At 41.2% G+C, this 23981-nt stretch overlaps 1 protein-coding gene and 1 non-coding gene across 3 annotated transcripts in view; both read right to left on the minus strand.

Annotated features, from left to right (window-relative positions):
* FBXO42 (F-box protein 42) overlaps positions 1–23981 on the minus strand; it is a 105841-nt gene that overhangs the window by 44750 nt on the left and 37110 nt on the right. For both annotated transcript variants that reach the window (XM_059135059.1, XM_059135058.1), the window contains exon 2: positions 4142–4409. In XM_059135059.1, coding sequence (XP_058991042.1) covers positions 4142–4391 — 250 coding nt within the window. In that variant the 5' untranslated portion in view covers positions 4392–4409. The remainder of the gene's footprint in view (positions 1–4141; positions 4410–23981) is intronic.
* On the minus strand, positions 8929–9001 carry TRNAK-CUU (transfer RNA lysine (anticodon CUU)). Its single transcript has one exon. It is a non-coding gene; the product is annotated as a tRNA-Lys (tRNA).

Genomic DNA, 23981 nt, shown 5'->3' on the forward strand with positions numbered 1-23981 from the left:
TTCATTCAAAGAAGGAAAACAGAATTTCAAAACAAGAAAATCCACTCCTTTTACTTTACCAAGGTTCAGGGAGGTTAAGTGTTACTAAGCTCAAGGTTACAAAATTAGCTTGCACTGTAACTCTGCTCCCCTTTATGTCATATGATGGGGCAACACATTAAAATAATTGGTAGGGGTACGTGGCTCAGTCAGTAGAACATATGACTCTTGATCTCAGGGTTGTGAGTTTGAGCCTCACACTGGGCATAGAGTTTACTTTTAAAAATAAATAGGGGTGCCTGGATGGCTCAATGGGTTAAGTCTCCGCCTTCGGCTCAGGTCATGATCTCAGGGTCCTGGGATCAAGCCCCACACTGGGATCTCTGCTCGGTGCCCCCCCGCCCCTCTCTGCCTGCCTCTCTGCCTATTTGTGATCTCTGTCTGTCGAATAAATAAAATCTTTAAAATAATAAGTAAGTAAAAATAAAATAACTGTATTATTTACTCCAAAACAAAGAGGGTGGGGGAATAGTTTAGTTTTCTGAGAAAGAGCTGGTAAAACAGTGTCTGGAATATAAATAACAGGCATTGATTAATGCCTATGGTTATACCATGGTAACCAAGCATATTCCATCTTTTCTTTTTTTTTTTTTTAAAGATTTTATTTATTTATTTGACAGACAGATCACAAGTAGGCAGAGAGGCAGGCAGAGAGAAAGGAAAAGAAGCAGGCTCCCTGCGGAGCAGAGAGCCCAATGCGGGGCTCGATCCCAGGACCCTGAGATCATGACCTGAGCTGAAGGCAGAGGCTTTACCCCACTGAGCCACCCAGGCACCCCAAGCATATTCCATCTTAAACAAAGAGATAATAATTAGCTTACAGGGAATTATGAAATGATGAATTTACAACTACAGAAAGCTATCTTTAAAACTGAGAGCTTTTACTATAATGGTGGATACATGTCATTATCCAGTTGTTCAAACCCAAAGAATGTGCACCCTAATGTAAACTGTGGACTGTGGGCAATGAGTGGTCCAAGAGGTTCATCAACTGTAAAAAATGTACAACTCTGGTAGGGGATGTTGATAGGGGAGGCTGTGGATTCTGGGTATATAGGGAGATATATGGGAAATCCTAAAATTTCAATTCAATTTTGCCGTATACCTAAAACCACTCTAAAATATCCAGTCCATCTTCCTTTTTTTTAAAGTGAGAGCTTAATGTTTCTGGAACAATCTTTTTTTTTTTTTTTTTTTTAATATTTATTTATTTGACAGAGATCACAACTGGACAGAGAGGCAGGCGGGGTGGGAGGTTGGGAAGCAGGCTCCCTGCTGATCAGAGAGCCTGATTCGGGGCTCAATCCCAGGACCCTGGGATTATGACCTGAGCCGAAGGCAGAGGCTTTAACCTACTGAGCCACCCCGGCGCCCCAACAATCTATCTTTTTAACACATGAAATGATTATCTTATTTCAAAGAGCAACATTCTGAATGAAGAGTATAACAAATTATGTTACACATTTTTAAATTCATGTTACCTTAGTGGATCCTTATGCAGGATCAGAGTACTTACACATGTTCTCCAATGATGATTACTATCCCTTGGCTGAACTCACAACTAAGAATTAAATATTAAGGGATGCCTGGGTGGCTCAGTTGGTTAAATGTCTGTCTTTGGCTCAGGCTCCTTGCCCACTCCCAGCTCGTGCTCTCTCTCCCAAATACAGAAATAAAATCTTAAGAAAAAAAAAAAGATTTAGGGGCATCTGGATGGTTCAGTGGGTTAAGCCTCTGCCTTCCACTCAGGTCATGGTCTCAGGGTCCTGGGATCAAGCCCTGCATCGGGCTCTCTGCTCAGCGGGGAGCCTGCTTCCTCCCCTCTCTCTGCCTGCCTCTCTACTTACTTGTGATTTCTGTCTGTCAAATAAATAAATAAATAAATAAATAAAATCTTTTAAAAATAAAATAAATAAAATTTTAAAAATTTTAAAAAGGAATTAAATATTCAATGTGTGACAGCACTGCCAACTATACATTGATGAAGAAAGTAACACAGATTTATAAATACTGGAATGAGGTAAGGCAGCAAGGAATAAAAGACAGATACCTAGTGAAAGAACAGGACAGGGGGAAACTGTCTTGGCAGTAACTTCCTTCCCCCTGAAGATTTAAGGCTGTGAGTACTAGGTTAGGGTTTCTCTCCCTTAAAAAAAAATATATCAAAATAATTGGAATGCCAGAAAAACCCCACAAAAAACCCCTAAGAATAAATTCATGTATTTCATTAGATCACAGTCCCTCGAACGTGATTCTTCCACTTCTATTTTAGAGATGAAACCATATACTCCTACAGGTTAGGCCCCCAGTCTCTCCTGGGGAGTCCATTAAGTCTACAAGTGGAAGCAGGCTGTGCACACCAGTATTACCAGTTGTGAGCAAACGAGCACAGGGCCCACAAGCAGTTACAGCACAGATGGTCCTCAGTCTTCAGGCTGGATGCTGAGCAACTGACAATGACCCCACGCCTCCTAAGAACCACCCTGATGAAAAGATTTTAAAACTCAGTTTGATGTAAAGGTTTTTCTGTTGTAACTCTGACTGCCTGTTCCCACCAGGAAAGAACAAATTGATACAAGCCTTGCTTTGATCAAAGATTATTTAACTTGCCTGATATCTTAATTTTACAAACAGGCCTTTTCCACTTAAAATGAAGTCAAGGGGCACCTGGGTGGCACAGTCGGTTGAGCCCAACTCTTGGTTTCAGCTCAAGTCACGATCTCGGCGTCATGGGTACCAAGCCTTGGATCAGTGGGTTAAGTGCTTGCCTTCAGGGCAGGTCATGATCCCAGGGTTCTGGGATGGAGGCCCAAATCAGGCTCCCAGGCTCACATTCGGCATGGAGTCTGCTTAGGACTCTCTCTGCCCCTTCATTCCTCTCTCCCAAATAAATAAATGAATCTTAAAAAAATAAAAACAAAACCAAAAAAACCTGGGGTGCCTGGGTGGCTCAGTTGGTTAAGCATCTGCCTTTGGCTCAGGTCATGATCCCAGGGTCCTGGGACCAAGTCCCCACATCGGGCTCCCGGGATGCTCAATCTGCTTCTCCCTCTCCCTCTGCCTGTCACTCCCCCTGCTTGTGCCCTCTCCTCTCCTCTCTCTCTCTCTGAAATAAATAAATCTTAAAAAAAAAAAAAAAAAAACCAACCAACCACCTAATGAAGCCAATTACCTGCTCTCTGTTAATTCAAAATATAGTACACCTAGTAACTACAACATTTAGCCAGAGTTGAAATCTTGATTAGGAAATGATGGAAAAACAGGAGAAACTCATTTTTAAATGTTAAAGACATGCATAGAGCCCATATTGCTTGAGATAAAATTAAACAGTAAATGCTTGTACAACTCTACATTTGCCACAGTTAGCTACTTTAAGAAACACAATGATATCCTCATAGAGAACATGGACTCTAAACCCAGACTACCTGAATGCTGAGTGTTTGATCCTCCATTTACTACCTGGGTGACCTTGGCTAACATACTTAACTATGCCTCACACTCCATTTCTTCATCTAATTCAGAGTCTGTAGCCACTACACTGCCCAACAACAGTACGAGGTACATTAACGTTCATTATACTGTTACCCCATGTCCATCCCTACTTCACCAATTCAAGAACAATACAATTTACCAGATTACTCTAAGAATATGCAGAAAAAGAATCTTCGTTTTAAAACTGCAAGTGGGGGGCGCCTGGGTGGCTCAGTGGGTTAAAGCCTCTGCCTTCGGCTCAGGTCATGATCCCAGGGTGCTGGGATCGAGCCCCACATTGGGCTCTCTGCTCTGTGGGGAGCCTGCTTCCTCCTCCTCTCTCTCTCTGCCTGCCTCTGCCTGCTTGTGATCTCTGTCTGTCCAAAAAAATTTTTTTTAATTTAAAAAAAAAATACTACAAGTGGGATTAAATATCACAAAATTCAAGCTGTTCATAACACTAGCCAAAATTAAGAGAAAAGGAAAATGTACAGAGTTAATTGTCTTACACTAAATTTTAGAACCATGATACACTTCAGGGAGAATAGTGAAAATGAAAGTAGGAGTTCAAAAATAAATCATTAGAACAGATTTTAAATAAATAAATAAGCCTTTCCACTGTCCACAGTACCTTTGATAAGCCGATACCACTGTTTGCAGACAAGGGCTGCAGTTTTGTGCTCCTGGTATGGTGAAAGGAAGGACAGGATATACTCCAAAACCTCTTCTGGCAGTTCAGACATGGACCTGTTATGTCTTGTCTCCTCAGCCTCCAGTGCTGGGTGGGGCTCCTCATCCTGCTCCATTGTCCCTTCCAGCACAGCTTCTTCTTGGTCCACAGCCATGAAACTGTCATCTTCACTGTCCGAGGAGCTGGCCATGACATTCCACTCAAACAGCTATGGTAGGAAATGCACAAACATCAGTATACACTGTCAGAAGCTCTGAAACAACTCAGGCACACACATTCAAGCTGCACATGATATCTTTCAGACCCTCAATGTGAAATTTGTTCCTCAGCCCTTTCCCACACTAGCTGTGAGCCGTCCTCATTTGACAGGTAGAGCTCATATACCAAGCCCATCCCAAATATCTAACAAATCTTTACAGGCTTCTGACTGTACTGTTTCTCTCACTGTAAACCAGAATGACAGTCAAGTTTTAGTACAACCATAAAACTAGAAGACTGTTCTCTAACAGCTCTTCTAAGACAAATTCCTGACTGGCAAACAGCAAAGGGTATAGCAATTAGACTCCCCCTAGACATGATTCAAGACCTCAAACTTCAAAGAAAAAACAAACCGTGGGTCCTATAAAGAGTAATAAGAGCATTCTGAGGACGTGGATTAAGAAAAGTTTTTCTAGGGATATCTGGGTGGCTCAGTTGGTTGGACCACTGCCTTCGGCTCAGGTCATGATCCTAGAGTTCCAGGACTGAATCCCACATCAGGCTCACAGCTCCATGGGGAGTCTGCTTCTCCCTCTGACCTTCTCCTTGTTCATGCTCTCTCTCACTGTCTCTCTCTCTCAAATAAATAAATAAAATCTTTAAAAAAAAAAAAAAAAAAGAGTTTTTCTAGGGGCGCCTGGGTGGCTCGGTGGGTTAAGCTTCTGCCTTTGGCTTCGGTCATGATCTCAGGGTCCTGGGACTCCATCCCACATCCGGCTCTCTGCTCAGCAAGGGAGCCTGCTCCCACCCCCCCACCCCCGCCTGCCTCTGGCTACTTGTGATCTCTCTCTCTGTCAAATACAAAGATAAAACCTTTAAAAATAAAAGTTTTTCCGGCACCTGGGTGGCTCAGTGGGTTCAGCCTTTGCCTTTAGCTCAGGTCATAATCTCAGGGTCCTGGGACTGAGTCCCGCATCAGGCTCTCTGCTCTGCAGGGAGCCTGCTTCCTCCTCTCTCTCTCTCTGCCTGCCCCTCTGCCTACTTGTGATCTCTCTCCGTCAAATAAATAAATAAAATCTTAAAAAAAAATTTTCTAGATTTTATACAAGGCAATTCACTTAAGAGGAAAACAAATATTCCAAGAATAGGCCTAACTAGCTAAAATACCATATACAAGGCAATATTTACATTGTCTTGCATCAAAATAGATCCAGGGAGTAAAACAAAACAAAACAAAAACCAGAAAGAGATATATATGCCCATCAATAACGTAACAGATAAATTGTGGTACATTCACACAGTGAAATTAATACAATGGAATACAGCAAGGAACTACAGGCAGAGAAGATGGGGAAGCAGGCTCCCTGCAGAGCAGAGAGCCCAATGTGGCGCTCGATCCCAGGACCCTGAGATCATGACCCAAGCCAAAGGCAGAGGCCTAAACCACTGAGCCACCCAGGCTCTGCTCAGCCACTGGCTGGGAGTTCCTCCAAAGCTGAGGCCCACCATGAAGGGACTAAAGGATTTCTTTAGTTGTACTCCTTACAGATGGGCAGCAAGTTCTTTCCTGAAAGGACATCTGAGTTCATTTTCTTATTTTCCAATCAATCTATTCCCCTTGACCATACACAACTATCCAGATCACTCACTAGGACATTAAAATTTCCAGCATTCCCTCTAACACTGATGCAAAGAATAAAAAATAATGGGAAGAGAAGAGGACTCTTGAAATATACTTGGGGCTTTGAGAAAGATCTGCAATGTTCCAGGGTTGCCTGGCTGGCTGCCAGTAGGGCATGCAACTCTTGATCTTGGGGTTGTAAGTTCGAGCCCCACACTGGGTGTAGAGATTACTTAAAATAAATATAAATATAAATATAAATATAGATATAAATGTAAAGATATAGATATAGATATAGATATCTGAAATGTTCCAAAAGATGAGGGGGTGGGGAGAGCAAAGAATAGAAACCTTCCCTCTCATTTCCACCACTCCTGTAATTTATATAAGAATTATGTATGACATCTTAAAAACCAGGGGCACCTGGGTGGCTCAGTGGGTTAAGCCTCTGCTTTTGGCTCAGGTCATGATCTCAGGATCCTAGAATTGAGTCCTGCATTGGGCTCTCTGCTCAGCGGGGAGCCTGCTTCACCCCTCACCTCTGCCTGCCTCTCTGCCTACTTGTGATCTCTCTGTCAAATAAAATCTTTAAAAGATAAATAAACACTGGAAGAATGATCACATAAAGGAAAATGAAAACATGAATCAGCTCATGAAGTAGCTTCCAAGAAACTCATCTATCAAATTGGCTCACGATACTACAGTGTCCTAGCAAAGTGGCTGCTAGAATCTTAATGAGGTGGTAAACGACTGGTAGCTAATGGAAGTAGTGGGGTAGCCTAAGTTCTCCTAGCTGGGGAAAGAAGGACAATGGCAGAGGGAAGGTGGCAGCAATCTCCTCCATTCCCCAAAAGTAGAGCACTGTTTACTATAGGTTTACTGTAATTGTATTAAATGATCCTAGTTAGTTACCCCCATATTGGGTGAGCTGTTTTTCCACACACTTAACTCACTAGAGGAAGGCCTTTCCATTTCCAGTCCTAACTCCTACCCCAAAGAGTTGTCATATAGGGGCACCTGGGTGGCTCAGTGGGTTAAGCCTTTGCCTTCGGCTCAGGTTGTGATCCCAGGGTCCTGGGATCGAGCCCCGCTTTGGGTTCCCTGCTCAGCGGCAAGCCTGCTTCCCCCCGCCCACCCCCTCTGCCTGCCTCTCTGCCTACTTGTGATCTCTGTCAAACAAATAAAATCTTAAAAAAAAATAAGAGTAGTAATATAAAATATAAAACAAAAATTAAAAATTTTTTCTGGCAAAAAAGAAAAAAGGCACATTTACTACTGGGAAAAAAAATTACTTCCCATATTCCCTCTTATTCTTTCCCCTGCAAGTTATCATTTCTCACTGCCCACTGGCTATCTTCCCTAATATATTGACTTTCTCCTATTTTTAACCCCTGTAAATTTCAGCTCTCAGGGTCCTGGGATCGAGTCCCGCATTGGGCTCCCTGCTGGGAGCCTGCTTCCTCCTCTCTCTCTCTCTCTGCCTGCTGCCCTCTCACTCTCTCTGCCTGCCTCTCCATCTACTTGTGATTTCTCTCTGTCAAATAAATAAATAAAATCTTAAAAAAAAAAAAAAAGAAAAGAAATGTTTGGGGATGCCTGGGTGGTTCAGTCAGTTAAGCTACTGCCTTTGGCTCATCATGATCCCAGGGTCCTGGGATCGAGTCCTACATCGGGCTCCTTGCTCAGTGGGGAGCCTGCTTCTCTCTCTTTGCCTCTGCCTGCCACTATGCCTGCTTATGCACTCTCTCTCTCTCTCTCTCTGACAAATAAATAAATAAAATTTTAAAGAAAAATAAAAATAAATGTTTGGCCCAATAAAAACAACTTCTTGGGCGCCTGGGTGGCTCAGTGGGTTAAGCCTCTGCCTTCGGCTCAGGTCAGTATCTCAGGGCCCTGGGATCGAGTCCCACATCGGGCTCTCTGCTCTACGCAGAGCCTGCTTTCTCTCTCTCTCTCTCTCTCTCCCTCCCTCCCCCACTGCCTGCCTGTCTGCCTACTTGTGATCTCTGTCAAATAAATAAATAAATCTTAAAAAAAAATTTTAAGAAAACTTCTTACTCCCTTTCCAAATCTTCTCAAAGTACAATTAGCAAGCAAACATGAAGGGACTCACAGTTTTGTACCGACCAGTTTTAAGTAATTCTCCCATTCAACCATTTCCCTGTCCACAAAAGCACCAAACCCCATGCTCCTGAAGGCATGTTTCCAATCTTAGCCCTGAGCACAGATGCCAATGAGAATACACAGGAATGGGCTCAGATGCGATTCCTCTGTAATTACATGCCCAGTACCAATTTGCACAGTCCTTCATTTTCACTTCCATGATTAGGTAATGAAATCATCACTCATATTCCCACAGGATATGGAGGCCTTCTGAAACAATTTTTGTTCCTTTCATGCCAAAAAAAGCCCTACAAAACAATTCACACGTAACTGTTGTTAACTCATTGAATGTGGTTTTCATGAAGCCTTTTTTTTTTTCTTTTTTTAACATCTTAATTCTTGGGACGCCTGGGTGGCTCAGTCAGATGGGTGGCTGCCTTCGGCTTGGGTCATGATCCCAGGGTCCTGGGATCGAGTTTCACATCAAGCTCCTTGTTCAGTGGAAAGCCCGCTTCTCCCTCTGCCTGCTCTGCCTGCCGGTCCCCCTGCTTATGCACGCACGTGCTCTTTCTCGTGCGTGCATGCTCCTGCTTTCTCTCTATCTCTCTGATACATAAATAAATAAATAAAATCTTTTAAAAAAGAATAAAGATCTTATTTCTTAAGTAATTTTTACACCCAATGTGGGGCTCAAACTTACAATCATGAGATCAAGAGTCATACCCTGTACAGACTAAGCCAGCCAGGAACCCCAGTTTTCCTGAAGTCTTTTTTTTTTTTTTTTTAATTTTTAAAGTAATCGCTACACCCAACATGGGGCTCAAACCCACAACCCTGAGATCAAGAGTCACACACTCTACCGACTGAGCCAGCCAGGTACCCGATCATGAAGGCTTTAATAGAAATCTTCCTCATCCTTCACATTTTTGTTAGACCTTCTTAGTTTCCCCAAGTTTTTGGAAGAACCACAAACTGAAGCCAATTTACTGGAATCTGAGCTCTTTTGAGGACAGAGACCATGTCTAGCCATCTTGTCTTGCTAGAACTAGATATACAAATGAGCCCAAGGTTTATTGAAATTTCTACTCACACCACCCCTGTGCTGACTTTGCCTTATTTTATACCAGAAATTACATCATCAGTACATGTGAGAATAGCAGACCTTACCCTTATAGGTCACTGGATGCTGCCAAGATACTTTACTGGTCAGAATGAACATACTCTCTGGTTCCTTGTTTCGACCTTTTAAGGTGTACACTGGTCTGAGAGTCTGCGCCAGATTCCGGAGCCATACCCAGTGACCTTTTGCTGGGTCAAGATGGGTGGTACTAAAGAAACCATTTATTTGGCCCAATAATATCCCTACTATACTATACTATACTATACTATACTACTACACTATACTATATATAGTATACTATGAGACTACATCCAACTAAATACAAATCACTTTTAAAAATCCAAACACCTTGTGGCACCTGCCTGGCTCAGTCAGTGAAGCATGTAACTCCACCTCAGAGAGCTCAAGCCCCACATTGGGCATAGAGCTTATTTAAAAAAAAAAAAAAAAGTGGAGGTGCCTGGATGGCTCAGTCATTAAGTATCTGCCTTCAGCTCAGGTCATGATTCCAAGGTCCTGGGATCAAGTCCCCCATTGGGCTCCCTGCTCTGGAAAGCCTACTTCTCCCTCTCCCACTCCCCCTGCTTGTGTTCCTTATCTCTTGAGTTTCTTTCTCTCTGTCAAATAAATAAACAAAATCTTTTTTAAAAATTACATATACCCTGCCCGTCTGAAGTATAAATTAAAGTTAAGATTTCGAGACAGGGAGATCTGGCTACTGTTTCTCCTTGTAACACTGCATGATCTAGGATAGGTCCACACAGAACAACGTGGGAAAACCTCTTTACCCCTAAGTAATGAAAATTCCCTACTTTATGAAGATTCTGTAAACAGGTGGCAGCTATCAAGCAACAACTCTGAACTCCCTGAAGGAAACTGATTTCCTTGTGAAGAGTTAAAATCAATTCATAGAAATTCAGGATGGGAATAAAACTATTTTGTTAATCAAGTACAAGTTTTTATCAAATCCTAGAACAGTATTTGATTAACTGTGCCTTTGATTTCCGCAGAACTAGACATCTGACAATCCTCTTGGAATAAACATGTCTTTATGAAAATCAAAATACATTTCACTTACTAAAAGGAAGCTGAAGGCTTAAAATGCAATCAAGTTTATTCTTCACAATTTCAAAAAGCTAAAAAAGATAATGCAACAGGGGAACCTCTCACTGACAGTAAGATAAAGCACTGAGACTTAACTGAAGAACATGTGGCTGGACTGAATGGAAAAGCAACCACAGTCATCTGCAATATGAGGGCTTCTGAGGTTCAGGAGCAAAGCAGCAACCTTGCACACAGTTAATGTGAACTCATGAAGTCACCCAACTCAGCAGCACTCATGTTAGCTAAAAGGTATCAGATATTACTCTTGAAAATATAAAATACTGTTAAACGAAGGCCACAATATGATTCAATCTAAGATGATAACAAGCCTTGTTAATATACCACATTATCATTCTACTAACTCAAATGAGTAAGTTATAGAAAACGGTAAAACACAAATTTCCACCCTCATGCATTCAATAAATATCAATGGAACATTTACTATACATGAAAATACTGTGCACACATCCCATGGGAGTTAAAAAGAGGAGGACATTCCAGGGTGCCTGGGTGGCTCAGTCGGTTAAGCACCTGATTTTGGTTTCAGCTCAGGTTATGGTCTCATGGGTCAAGGATGGAGCCCTGCACGGGGCTCTATGCTCAGCAGGGAGTCTGCTTGAAGATTCTCTCCCCCTGCCCCTGCCCCTACTTGCATGCATGTTCTCTCTCTCCCTCAAATAAATAAATAAATAAATAAATCTTTAAAAAAAAAAAAAAAAAAAAAAAAAGAGGATATGCCACTATTTCCTCTTAAGGACATTAACCTGGTGAGAGCCAAAGACATATAAATAATGAATACCAACACAGGACAGACCTGTGATACAAACAAGCTTTGGCAGTTCAGGGGAGGAGGAGATGGCTTCCAACTAGTCTGAGGAGGAAATTACACAAAGACAAGCATTTCAACGTTGAAGAATAGGTAGGACTGCAGAGAATGAAGTGGGAGAAGGTGGAGGGATAAAGACGTATCTCTTAAAATGATATTCTTGCTATGGAATCATCTTTAGGACAAAGGGTAAAACTATTTTTTCACCATTTGCACATACTACTTAATATTTTATCTATATCAACAAAAGCTCATAATCTGGAGACTCCTTGGTTCCTGACAGTCAATGTTTTGACTAAGTCTAGAAATAGAGTCATTTGGCATAACTACTATTGCTATTAGCAAACTGTGAGCTATTTTGACAAGCAAATTCAGAGCGCTGTTTCTACAAAGCATTCCAAACCTAGTAAGAGATATCAGCTGCAGTAAGCTTTTTTTAAAGTGGTTAACTCATCACTGGGTTATCTAAGATCTGCTTTAATGAAATCGAAAAATATTTTCCCAAACTACCCACTTAGTATACTTTCATTCTCTACAATGATTGATTATTGGACTTTTATAGAGTAGCAGAAATGGACCAGGTCTCAGGGCATTCTCCATATTCATATGTAGCAGCAAAGGCCTTTGTCATTACCAAGTATATGGTCAAGAAAATGTACTGGTTTCATATCACGAATGGAAATACTCTAGGATCTGAAAATCCCATATGGAGGAACTACACATTCTAGGTTCAACAAACTGTTTCATTTGGTAGAAAGAATACAACAGAACTTTAATACTCAAATTTGTATTTTGTGAGAGCTTAAATTTTTGGGTTTTAAGAAAAGACAATGATAATGTACAAAATATAGAATAATTAGGATTGCAATAATTTAATACATAGTAATTTTAAACAAAGTGCTTTCATTTGAAGTACAGTATGAATCAGAGAGGGGTTAGAGGGGAAAAAAGGTACATTAAAAGGTGTATTATTCTGGGTTTGGAAATTTTTTTCTTCTCAAAAATAATTATTTAAGGGTGCCTGGGTGGATCAGTTGGTTAAGCATCTGCCTTCGGGGTCAGGTCATGATTCTGGAGTCCTAGGATCGAGTCCCACATCAGGCTCCCTGCTCCACAGAGAGCCCACCTCTCCCTTTGCCTCTTTGTCTCTTATGAATAAATAAAATCTTTAGAAAGTAGTATTTAAGAAAGAAAAATGCAAAAGGGGCAAATAACCATACTATAACCGTAGTAAACTGTATTAACTCAAAATTGACTCCATCAGGCTACAGAAATGCTCAGAACTTACCTACTTCTTCCTCTCTGCTCCCACAATACTAACTACCTGCCAGCAGTACCAGGAATTACTCCACTGCAGCGTCTGTCTGCCTTCTCCTCTCCCCTTAGGACATAATAGAAATTCATTTTCTGCATCCATAAAAGAGATCAGCAAATAAGCAAATACAACTTTACGAATTCATTTTAAAGTCAATGACAAGGGGCGCCTGGGTGGCTCACTGGGTTAATTAAGCCTGTGCCTTCGGCTCATGTCATAATCTCAGGGTCCTGGGATGGAGCCCTGCATCAGGCTCTCTGCTCAGCAGGGATCCTGCTTCCCCCTCGCCCTCTGCCTGCCTCTCTGCCTACTTGTGATCTCTCTCCCTCTCTCTGTCAAATAAATAAAATAAAATTTAAAAGAATAAATAAATAAAGCGAATGACAAAACCTACGTATTAATTCCTACATATTCTGATGGGGGAAAAAACACTTCATATCAAAAAGTAAAATTAAAAAAAAAAACAAAAACAGTTCAGATGGCTAAAGACTAATAAAACTGGAAGATGGAGGCTAGAAACAGGCATGAAATGGGAATTTTTATTTTTTTTTAAGATTTTATTTATTTGTCAGAGAAAGAGGGAGCACAAGCAGGGGGAGCAGCACACAGAGCAGGCAGAGGGAGAAGCAGGCTCCCTGCTGAGCAGGAAGCTCGATCCCAGGACTCTGGGATCACCAACCAACTGATCGCAGATGCTCAACCAACTGAGCCACCCAGGCGCCCAAATCACTACTACTTTTTTTTTTTTTTTTTTTTTTTTTTAAAGATTCTACTTATCCATTTGACAGATAGAGATCACAAGTAGGCAGAGAGGCAGGCAGAGAGAGAGGAGGAAGCAGGCTCCCCACCAAGCAGAGAGCCCCATCCGGGGCTTGATCCCAGGACCCTGGGATCATGACCCATGTTGAAGGCAGAGGCTTTAACCCACTGAGCCACCCAGGCGCCCCATCACTACTACTTTTAAGATGTTCAGATTTTTCTGCCATTATGCATTTTCCTTCTGACAATGAGAGAGGAGTATGTAAAAACCACTGCAGGCCAGGATTCTTTAGCCTTTTGTGGAAAGATCGTATCACAATGGTTTCCCAGACTTATGAATTTCACAAATCAGCAATTTTTTTAGACTGACATAGGGTCAACAAATTTCTATTTTCCCAAGTAAGGACAAGGTGCCCCTTGCATTCAAATCCTTGGTTCATTTTGAGTTTACTCTTGTGTGTAGTGTAAGAAAGATCCAGTTTCATTCTTTTGCATGTAGATGTCCAGTTGTTGAAAAGACTGTCTTTTTCCCATTGCAATATTTTTTCCTCCTCTGTCAAAGGTTAAATCCCATATTTATTAACCATTATAACTATGGGTTTATTTCTGAGCTTTTATTCTGTTCCATTGATCTATGTGTCTATTTTTGTACCAGTACCATACTGTTCTGACTGTTACAGCCTTGTAATTATAGTATTATGTCATCTGTGAATCAGGGAAGTTTTACTTCTCCCTTACCAATTTGGGAGCTTTTTATTTCTTTTTGTTGTCTGATTGCTGTGGCTAGGACTTCCACTACTATGTTGAATAAAAGTGGTGAGAGTGGACATCTTTGTCTTGTTCCTGACCCTACGGAAAAAGCTTTCAGTTTTTCCCTTTGAGTATGATGTGAGCTGTGGGTTTTTCATATAAGGCCTTTATTATGTTGAGGTATCTTCCCACTGAACCTACTTTGTCAAGAGTTTTTTTTTTATAAGGAATAGATGTTATACTTTGTGAAATGCTTTTTCTGCATCTATTGAAATGATTATACGGGTTTGTTTGTTTGTTTGTTTGTTTTTCATTTGTTTTCTGGGTTTTTTCCCCCTAAAGATTGATTTGCTCTAGAGAGAGAGAGTAAGCGTGCACACGAGCATGTGCAAGCTGGTGGAGGGGCAGAGAGAGAGGGAGAGGGACAAGCAGACTCTGAGCTGAGCGTGGAGCCCATAGCCGGGCTTGATCCCATGACCCAAGCAGACACCAAGAGCCTGACGCTCACCTAGGCACCTGTTTTTTGTTTTTAAGTAGGCTCCACTTAAAAATTCCTCAATGCAGAACTTGAACTCATGACACTGAGATCAAGACCTGAGCTGAGATCAAGAGTTGGGTGCTTAACTGACTGAACCACCCAGGCACCCCATGATCCTATGTTTTTTTCCTTTCTCTTACTGGTATGATGTATCATGCTGATTGATTTTGATGCTGTTTGATTTATGAGCATCAAACCACTGTTGCATACCAGGAATAAATCTCACTTGATCATGGTGAATGATTTTTTTTAATGCATTGTTGGATTTGATTTGTTAGTATTTTGTTGAGAATTCTGACACCCTGTTCATCAGAGATATTGGCCCGTAGTTCTCTTTTTTTGTTGTGTATTAACTCGTTTTGGAATCAGGGTAATGTTGGCCTTATAGAATGAATTCAGAAGTTTTCCTTCCTCTTCTATTTTTTGGAATAGTTTGAGAAGAATAGATAAGAACTCTTCTGAAATGCTCAGTAAAATTCACCTGTGAAATTGCCTAATCCTGGACTTTTGTTTCTTGGGAGTTTTTATTACTGATTCAATTTCATTGCTGGTAATTGGTGTATTCAAATTTTCAATTTCTTCCTGCAGTTTTGGTAGGTCACGTTTCTAGGAATTTATCCATTTCTTCTAGGTTCTCCAGTTCGTTGGTGAATTTTATATTTATTTATTTACTTAGTGAAGTTTAACAAAATTAGCTGTTTCCCGTATGCTGGGAAACCATTTCCTAATGCTACAAAACAGAGGGAATGATGGTTAATGGCAAGAGTACATGAAAGATGAATATAACCTGATTTCTTTCAGAACTATCTTAGCTGCTCCTGGGGAACACGGGTGACACAGCTGACTGTCTGACCCTTGGATTCAGCTCTGGTCCTGATCTCAGGGTTGTGAGATCAAGCTTTCTGTCAGGCTCTGCCATCAGTACACAGTCTAAGACTCTCTCCCTTTCCCTTTTCCTCTGCCCCTCTTCAACCCCCACCCCGTGTGCGCGCTCGCTCTCTCTCTCTCTCAAATAAATAAATAAATCTTAAAAAGATATCTTAGCTGCTCTTTTCATAATGCTTTTTAATTTACAATTTTTCAAATTTTATTTTATTTACTTTTTATTTTTTATTTTTTTTATTTTTATTTTTTTTTTTTTTAAAGATTTTATTTTTATTTATTTGACAGAGAGAAATCACAAGTAGATGGAGAGGCAGGAGAGAGAGAGAGAGGGAAGCAGGCTCTCTGCCGAGCAGAGAGCCCGATGCGGGACCCGATCCCAGGACCCTGAGATCATGACCTGAGCCGAAGGCAGCGGCTTAAACCACTGAGCCACCCAGGCGCCCCTACTTTTTATTTTTTATTAGATTTTATTTATCTATTTGACAAAGAGAAAGAGAGAGATCACAAGTAGGCAGAGAGGCAGGCAGAGAGAAAGGGAGAAAAGTAGGCTCCCTGCTGAGCAGAGAGCCTGACTCAGGGCTTGATGCCAGGACCCTGAGATCACGACCTGAGCTGAAGGCAGAGGCTTCCCACTGAGCCACCCAGGCACCCCAATTTACAATTTTTTTTAACTAATGTGTTTTCCCCACTAAATTCCTAATGTCTATATATATAAATATTTTTAAGATTTTATTATTTATTTATTTAACAGAGAAAAAGACCCAGCGAGAGAGGGAACACAAGCAGGGGGAGTGGGAGAGGGAGAAGCAGGCCTCCTGCTGAGCAGGAAGCCTGATATGGGACTCGGTCCCAGGACCCTAGAATCATGACCTGAGCTGAAGGCAGCTGCTTAACCAACCAAACCACTCAGGATCCCCTTCACTGTGCTATTTTATCACTCCCTTACTTCTTCCTTATACCTTTACCACATAAAGATATGAAAGAAAAAATATATTCCTAAGCAATATATTGTTTAGTTGCTGGATATAGCTGCAGTTCATTTTCACTGCAATGTAAAACTGCTGTATGAAGACATCACAATTTATCCATTCTACTGTTGGAAGAAACCGATGTCTCCAATGTTTGCTCTTATGAAATAATGAGCATTTTTTAGTTTCTGTAGGTTAGGAGTTGCTTTTCTGTTTGTTTGTTTGTTTAAAGATTTCATTTATTATTTGACAGACAGTGAGAGCCCAGGTAGGGGGAGCAGCAGACACAGGGAGAGGGAGAAGCAAAGCAGGCTCCTCACTGAGCAGGGGGCCAGATGCAGGGATGGACCCCAGGACCCAGGAATCACGACCTGAGCTGAAGGGTAGAGACACAACTGAATAGAGCCACCCAGGTGCCCCTAGGAATTGCTTTCAAACTTTCTCGATAGCAAGCATGTAAGAAAATACATTTTACCCCACAAGTCAGTTCCCCTACACATACAGATATATAATTGGGAGTAAGTTTCTCAAAATAATACCCTTACAATGAAGTACACGAATATTTTCTGTTGTATTTACCTGTTAAGAAAACTGTTGGCCAGGGGCGCCTGGTGGCTCAGTGGGTTAAGCCGCTGCCTTCAGCTCAGGTATGATCTCAGGGTCCTGGGATCGAGTCCTGAGTCAGGCTCTCTGCTTAGCGGGGAGCCTGCTTCCTCCTCTCTCTCTCTCTCTGCCTGCTTCTCTGCTTACTTGTGATCTCTCTGTCAAATAAATAAATAAAATCTTAAAAAAAAAAAAAAGAAAGAAAGAAAAGAAAACTGTTGGCCAAATGCCATTAAACTGCCTTCATTCTTACTACTGGGCTACAAGCCATAGGCTGAAAACAGAGCTCTAGAAGACATGTTTAGGAGTACAATGTTTAGGAGTGAAACTGCAGGATATAAGGAGAGACATGTACATTTCTACAAGGTAATGTCAAACTATCTTCCAGAGTCATTATTCCAATTTACACTCCCACCTGCAGTGTATACAACAAGTAATTTTAATTTTTTTTAGAAGCTTATTTATTTTTAAGTAATCTCTTTATCTAACATGGGGCTTGACCTCATGCTCTTCCAGCTGAGCCAGCCAAGTGCTCCCATTTGATTTTATTTTAAAATTATAAATGAATTTTAAAAGTTTATCAAATGTTTTTGCTGTAATTACTAAAATACATGGTTTTGTCAGTTTATTGAAGTAAATTACATTAAATTATATATGACTTTATTAATGTTAAAATAAGCTTGCATTCCTCAGATAAAATGAACTAGATAAAATAAAGTAAATGTACTGTATTTTTTTTATAATGCTGGATTCAGTTTGCTAAATGTTTGGTTTAGAATTTTTGTATCTAGGGGCGCCTGAGTGGCTCAGTGGTTAAAGCCTCTGCCTTCGGCTCAGGTCATGATCCCAGGGTCCTGGGATCAAGCCTCACATCGGGCTCTCTGCTCAGCAGGGATCCTGCCTCCTCCTCCTCTTTCTCTCTGCCTGCCTCTCTGCCTACTTGTGATCTGTCAAATTAAAAAAGAAAAAAAAACTTCAAAAAAAAAGAATTTTTGTATCTACATTCATGAGAGAGACACGGCCTACAATTTTTCTTTATTATCTATCTCTGGTTTTGGAATCAAAATTATGCTAGTTTTATAAAATGATCTGGGGACTGTTCCTTTTCTCCCCATTGTCTGGAAGAGTTTAAATAAAGGGAATTATCTGCTCATTGAATATTTGGCAGAAATCACTAATACAACTATACAGGTCTAGAGTTTTCTTTCTTTCTTTTTTTAAAGATTTTATTTATTTATTTGACAGACAGAGATCACAAGGAGGCAGAGAGACAGGCAGAGAGAGAGGAGGAAACAGGCTCCCTGCCAAGCAGAGAGCTCGACGCGGAGTTCGATCCCAGGACCCTGGGATCAGGACCCGAGCCGAAGGCAGAGGCTTCAACCCACTGAGCCACCCAGGCGCCCCAGGCCTAGAGTTTTCTTTGTGAGATTTTTCTGTCCCCAGATTCCATTTCTTGTATAATAGGACTACTTGAGTTTTCTGTTTCTTCTTGAGTCAATTTTGTAAGTCCTATCTTTTTCTAGAAATTTACACTTTGGGGCACCTGGGTGGCTCAGTTGGTTAAGCAGCTGCCTTCAGCTCAGGTCACAATCCCAGAATCCTGGGATCGAGCCCCACATCAGGCTCCTTCCTCAGCAGGGAGTCTGCTTCTCCCCTGCCTGCCTGCCGTTCCCCCTGCTTGTGCTTACTCTCTGTCTCGCTCTCACACTCTGTGTCAAGTAATTTTAAAAAAAGAAAGAAAGAAAGAAATTTACACTTCATCTAAGAGAAAACACACCAACCAGAATCAACTACAGCTTTCATTACCCATACAATTTAAACTTAAGACTAATGACAAAACACAGAAATAACTATACAGATACCATCTACATAATTGGTAAATGCCCTTAAACAAGGTATATATTCTCTGAAAACTTTCAATTTATGATGAGCATTTAACTTTTTCTAATCTCCAACAGATGTCACTAAAATGTCCTGTTCACTTATACAGCCCTCCTTTTTCTATGACCTGCTTCTAAATTCCATTTTAACTTCCTTTCTTCCCCACTACATGGTACACTACTTGAGAAAAGAGGCCAACTCGTGTTCATCTTACCAGATTTTTTGGTAAGATTTTATTTAATTATTTGACACAGAGAGAGAGAGAGAGAGAGAGAGACAGTGAGAGACAGAATACAAGCAGAGGGAGTGGGAGAGGAAGAAGCAGGCTTTCTGGCAAGCAGAGAGCCCAATGCGGGGCTCAATCCCAGAACCCTGGGATCATGACCCAGCCAAAGGCAGCCGCTCAACAAGTGAGCCCCACCCAGGCACACCTGTAACATCTGGCATATTAGTAGGTACCTTATCAATATAAAAACTTTTTTTAAAGATTTACTTATTTTAGAGAGAAACAGAATGCAAGTGGGGGAGGGGCAGAAGGGAAATAGAATCTCAAGTGGACTCCCTGCTGAGTGTGGAGCCTGATATGTGGCTCAGTCCCAGGACCCTGAGATCATGACCTGAGCTGAAATCAGGAATCAGATGCTCAACCAACTGAGCCACACAGGCACCTCTAAAAACTTTTTTAATGAATGAAGATCACAAGAAGAGGTTAGTGTTACTCATCTCTGGTTGCCATTCTTAAGGCAACCGAAGTTGGGTGGAAGAACTCTATTGGATTCTACTCTTATATAGCCCTCCTTGTGACCAAAAGTACAAAGCCATCTGTAAGACAGTCTGCCTTATTTGGAAGGAGAACACAAAATAGGTTCCCTTCATTGATACAGTTACTGGATTAAAAATAAATCTGCAATAAATAAATAAACAGATCTTCAACTACTCACTGTACTTAACTTCTTCCTAATCAAATAAGTCATCTGCCTAAGAATAAAACTATAAAATGAACAAAAGGAATAATGTCCCAAAACAAAGGTAAAAATGCCAAGATACTATTCAACACTAGATTCTGAATACCTGGATTCTTTGAAGATAGAACTATTCCTTCATGAAAATCTTCATGTTAGATTTAGGGGCTTAGCTGATTTAAAAGAAAAATCCCAAACAGACACCTGACCCCAAACCACTATCTTCTTTTGTTTTTAATTTTTATTTATTTTTAAAACATTGTTTATTTATTTATTTGACACACAGTGAGAGAGAAAGAGAGCGAGAGAGGGAACACAGGCAGGAGGAGTGGGAGAAGGAGAAGCAGACGTCCTGCAAAGCAGGGAGCTGGATATGGGGCTCAATCCCAGGACCCTGGGATCATGACCTGAGCCTGAAGTAGACGCTGAATGACTGAACCACCCAGGCGCCCCTTTTTATTCATTTGAAAGACAGAGAAAGCACAAGCATGGGGGGCGGGGGCAGAGGCAGAGAGAGGAGACTCGTTTACTCAGCGGGGAGCCCAATGCAGGACCTGATGCCAGGACCCGGGGATCATGACCTGAGCTGAAGGCAGCCACTCACCCAACTGAGCCACCCAGGTACCCTCAAATCACCATTTTAATAGTGAGAAGTCCCAGAAGAAAACCATTAAAAAGAGAAACCAAAAATAAAAAAGATAGATGTTAGGGGCGCCTGGGTGGCTCAGTGAGTTAAGCCTCTGCCTTTGGCTCAGGTCCTGATCTCAGGGTCCTGGGATAGAGCCTCTATCTGGCGCATCAGGCTCTGTTCTCAGCAGGGAGCCTGCTTCCACTTCTCTCTCTGCCTGCCTCTCTGCCTAGTTGTGATCTCTCTCTCTCTCTCTGTCAAATAAATGAATAAAATCTTAAGGAAAAAAAAAGAACTAGACTCTGACAATTTTAGTAGCTGACTTAACAATAGCTGACTTAATAATCATCATCACAAAACCCTTGCTTACAAGCTAGTCTTTCCTTTAGCTAAAATGAACTATCAATATTTGCTAATATACATTCAGCTTCTGCACAAATGAAAAACAGAAATGGTAAAAGAGCTGTATGACAAAAGCACAATCTTAAGAGGCCTCAGCTGACCTCTGTAACAGGATTTTCTGAAGGCCTGTTTTTTCATTTTTTTTTTTAAGATTGTGTTTATTTATTCATGAGAAATACAGAGAGAGAGGCAGAGGGAAAAGCAGGATCCCCTCAGAACAGGGAACCCAATGAGGGACCCAGGACCCTGGGATCACGACCTGACTCAAGGCATATGTTGAATGGACTGAGCCACCCAGGTGCCCTCTGATGGCCAGTCTTGATCATGCTTTAAGCAAACTCTTAAGATCTTCTATTCCTGGGGCGCCTGGGTGGCTCAGGGTGTTAAGCCACTGCCTTCGGCTCGGGTCATGATCTCAGGGTCCTGGGATCGAGTCCCGCGTCAGGCTCTCTGCTCAGCAGGGAGCCTGCTTCCCTTCCTCTCTCTCTGCCTGCCTCTCTGCCTACTTGTGATCTCTCTCTGTCAAATAAATAAATAAAATCTTTAAAAAAAAAAAAAAGATCTTCTATTCCTTTGGGAATTTCCTTGAAATGATAAAAACATAAAATCCTGAAGAGGAAGTCATTACCCTCTGTTATGGACTGAATGTTTGTGTCCCCCTCAAATTCTTATGTTGAAGCCCTAACCCCAATGGTATGTGGAGATGGGACATTTCTGGAGGTAACAGGGTTAGACGAAGTGATAAGGGTAGAGCCCTTAATGAGATTAGGGTCCTTGTACGATGAGCCACAAGAGACCTTTCCCTTTCTCCTTCCCTCTCTTCCCCAACTCCCAAATAGGTCGTGTGAGCACACAAGGAGATGGTAGGTACTTACAAGTCAAGAGAAAAGGATTCAGAACGAACACCACCTTGCTAGCACCTTGATCTTAGACATCACAGTCCAGAAATACATGAAAAATACATTTCTGGTGTTTAAGCCGCATAACCTATGGTATTTTGTCTTGGCACCCCAAGCCAAGACACTCTCCTTCCAAACACCTCATTAAAAAATGCTAACGTAAGTACACAGGAAGTAAGCCACAGGGAATTTATAGCATAATAAACTAACACTTTTTTTTTTAAGATTTTATCTATTTATTTGATAGAGAGACACAGCAAGAGAGGAAACACAAGCAGGGGAAGCAGAAGAGGGAGAAGCAGGCTTCCCACTAAGAAGGGAGCCCGATGCAGGGCTCAATCCCAGGACCCCCAGATCAAAATCTGAGCAGAAAGCAGACGCTCAACCGACTGAGCCACCCAGGTGCCCCTAAACTAACTTTTTTTTTTTTTTTTTTTTTTTAAGCAATCTCTACAGCCAACATGGAACTCAAACTCACAACCCTGGGATCGAGAGTTGCACACTCCACCAACTGAGCCAGCCAGGTACCCCAATAAACTAGTATATATATTTTTAATGATTTTATTTATTTGACAGAGAGAGAGACAGTGATGGAGGAAATACAAGCAGAGGGAGTGAGAGAGGGAGAAGCAGGCTTCCCGCAGAGCAGGGAGCCTGACATGCGGCTTGATCCCAGGACCCCAAGATCATGACCCAAGCCGATGGCAGATGCTTCAACTACTAAGCCACCTAGGTGCCCCATAAACCAACATTTTAAAGAAAGTATAAAGGATGGGTTACTGGTTATATCTCATTACCCTTAATACTTAGTCACTTTTGATGCAGCATATTTTTGCCTTAGAAAAGATCTATCGATTTAGAGAAACAAATGAAATAAAAATGTCACTGCCCCTCAGACAGCTTCAGTAAAATTTATCACATACAATGAGAGCTTTGTTTATATTTAAAAAATGATACTGCGGTGCACCTGACTGGCTCAGTTGATGGTTATGCGACTCAGTCTCCAGGTTGAGGGTTTGAGCCCCATGTTAGGTAGAAAGATTACTTAAAAATGGTATCTTTAAAAAAAAAAATTGTACTTACATGTTAAAATTTTTCAATTTCTTCGACACAGTAGGAAAACAGATTATTATTAATATTATTATTGAATGAAGGCAGATCAAATATACCTATTTTTCTCCCCCCAAAAAGGAACATTTATGGAACAGATGAAAAGACTTAATGGATTAAACTTTGCTATGTCACCTGGGCAGAAAGTAAATAAAATTATCCTCCTGGACCGTAGAAAATATATCTTACTTAGTTTAATTCTTCCTATCAACAATATAAATGTTTTGATAAAATAAATAAAATTACCAGACAATAGCCACCAAAGCATTCCAAGGATTTAAGAATAAGATTAATGACTCTTTCTCACAAATTTCAATCCAATTATTTTGAGCTACTTGTTTCTGTAATAGACTCAGCTCTTTTCCCATCTCTGGTCTTTCTTCTTGCTGGCCTCCCTGCCCTCCTAAAATACCCTTCTCCTACTTGTCAGCTTGGTAAATTCCTACTTGTTATTTAAGAGCAATTTCTTTTGTGAGATCCTCTCATCCCCTCCGGCTCATTAAGTACCTCCTGGCCTTCTATTCATTTTGTACAGTATCTTCATTATCTTAGAGCTATATAAATATTTGTTATGTTAGGTGGCCTATAAGACTTAAGCCAACATTAGATAAATAACACAGATAGTTCCCACTCTTCATCACTTCACACGTTACAGTTCTACTCATTAATAACGTGCCTAATTAAAATCCGTATTTCACTTCTTACTGCTATTGTTTCCAATAAATTTAGGCCAGGCAAAGGCAACAGCACAAAAGGTAATCAAGATTCAACACACACAGCTAGAATTCTGCTTTCAGGTAGACAATATGCATTAAGACAGGGGGTCTAGAACATGTGAAATGACCAAAACCAACTGCATTTTCGCATGTGCTGCATCATATTGTACTTTAGATGGGTAATAGGAGGGCTGGAAATCTTCAATACCCTAATTTAAGTGTAAGAGTCCACTTTAAGGGGCGCCTGGGTGGCTCAGTAGGTTAAAGCCTCTCCCAGGGTCCTGGGATCCAGCCCCGAGTCGGGCTCTGCTCAGCAAGGAGCCTGCTTCCTCCTCTCTCTCTCTCTGCCTGCCTCTCTGCCTCCTTGTGATCTCTGTCAAATAAATAAATAA

The sequence above is a fragment of the Mustela lutreola genome, chromosome 10, assembly GCF_030435805.1.
Source record: "Mustela lutreola isolate mMusLut2 chromosome 10, mMusLut2.pri, whole genome shotgun sequence".
Lineage (NCBI taxonomy): Eukaryota > Metazoa > Chordata > Mammalia > Carnivora > Mustelidae > Mustela > Mustela lutreola.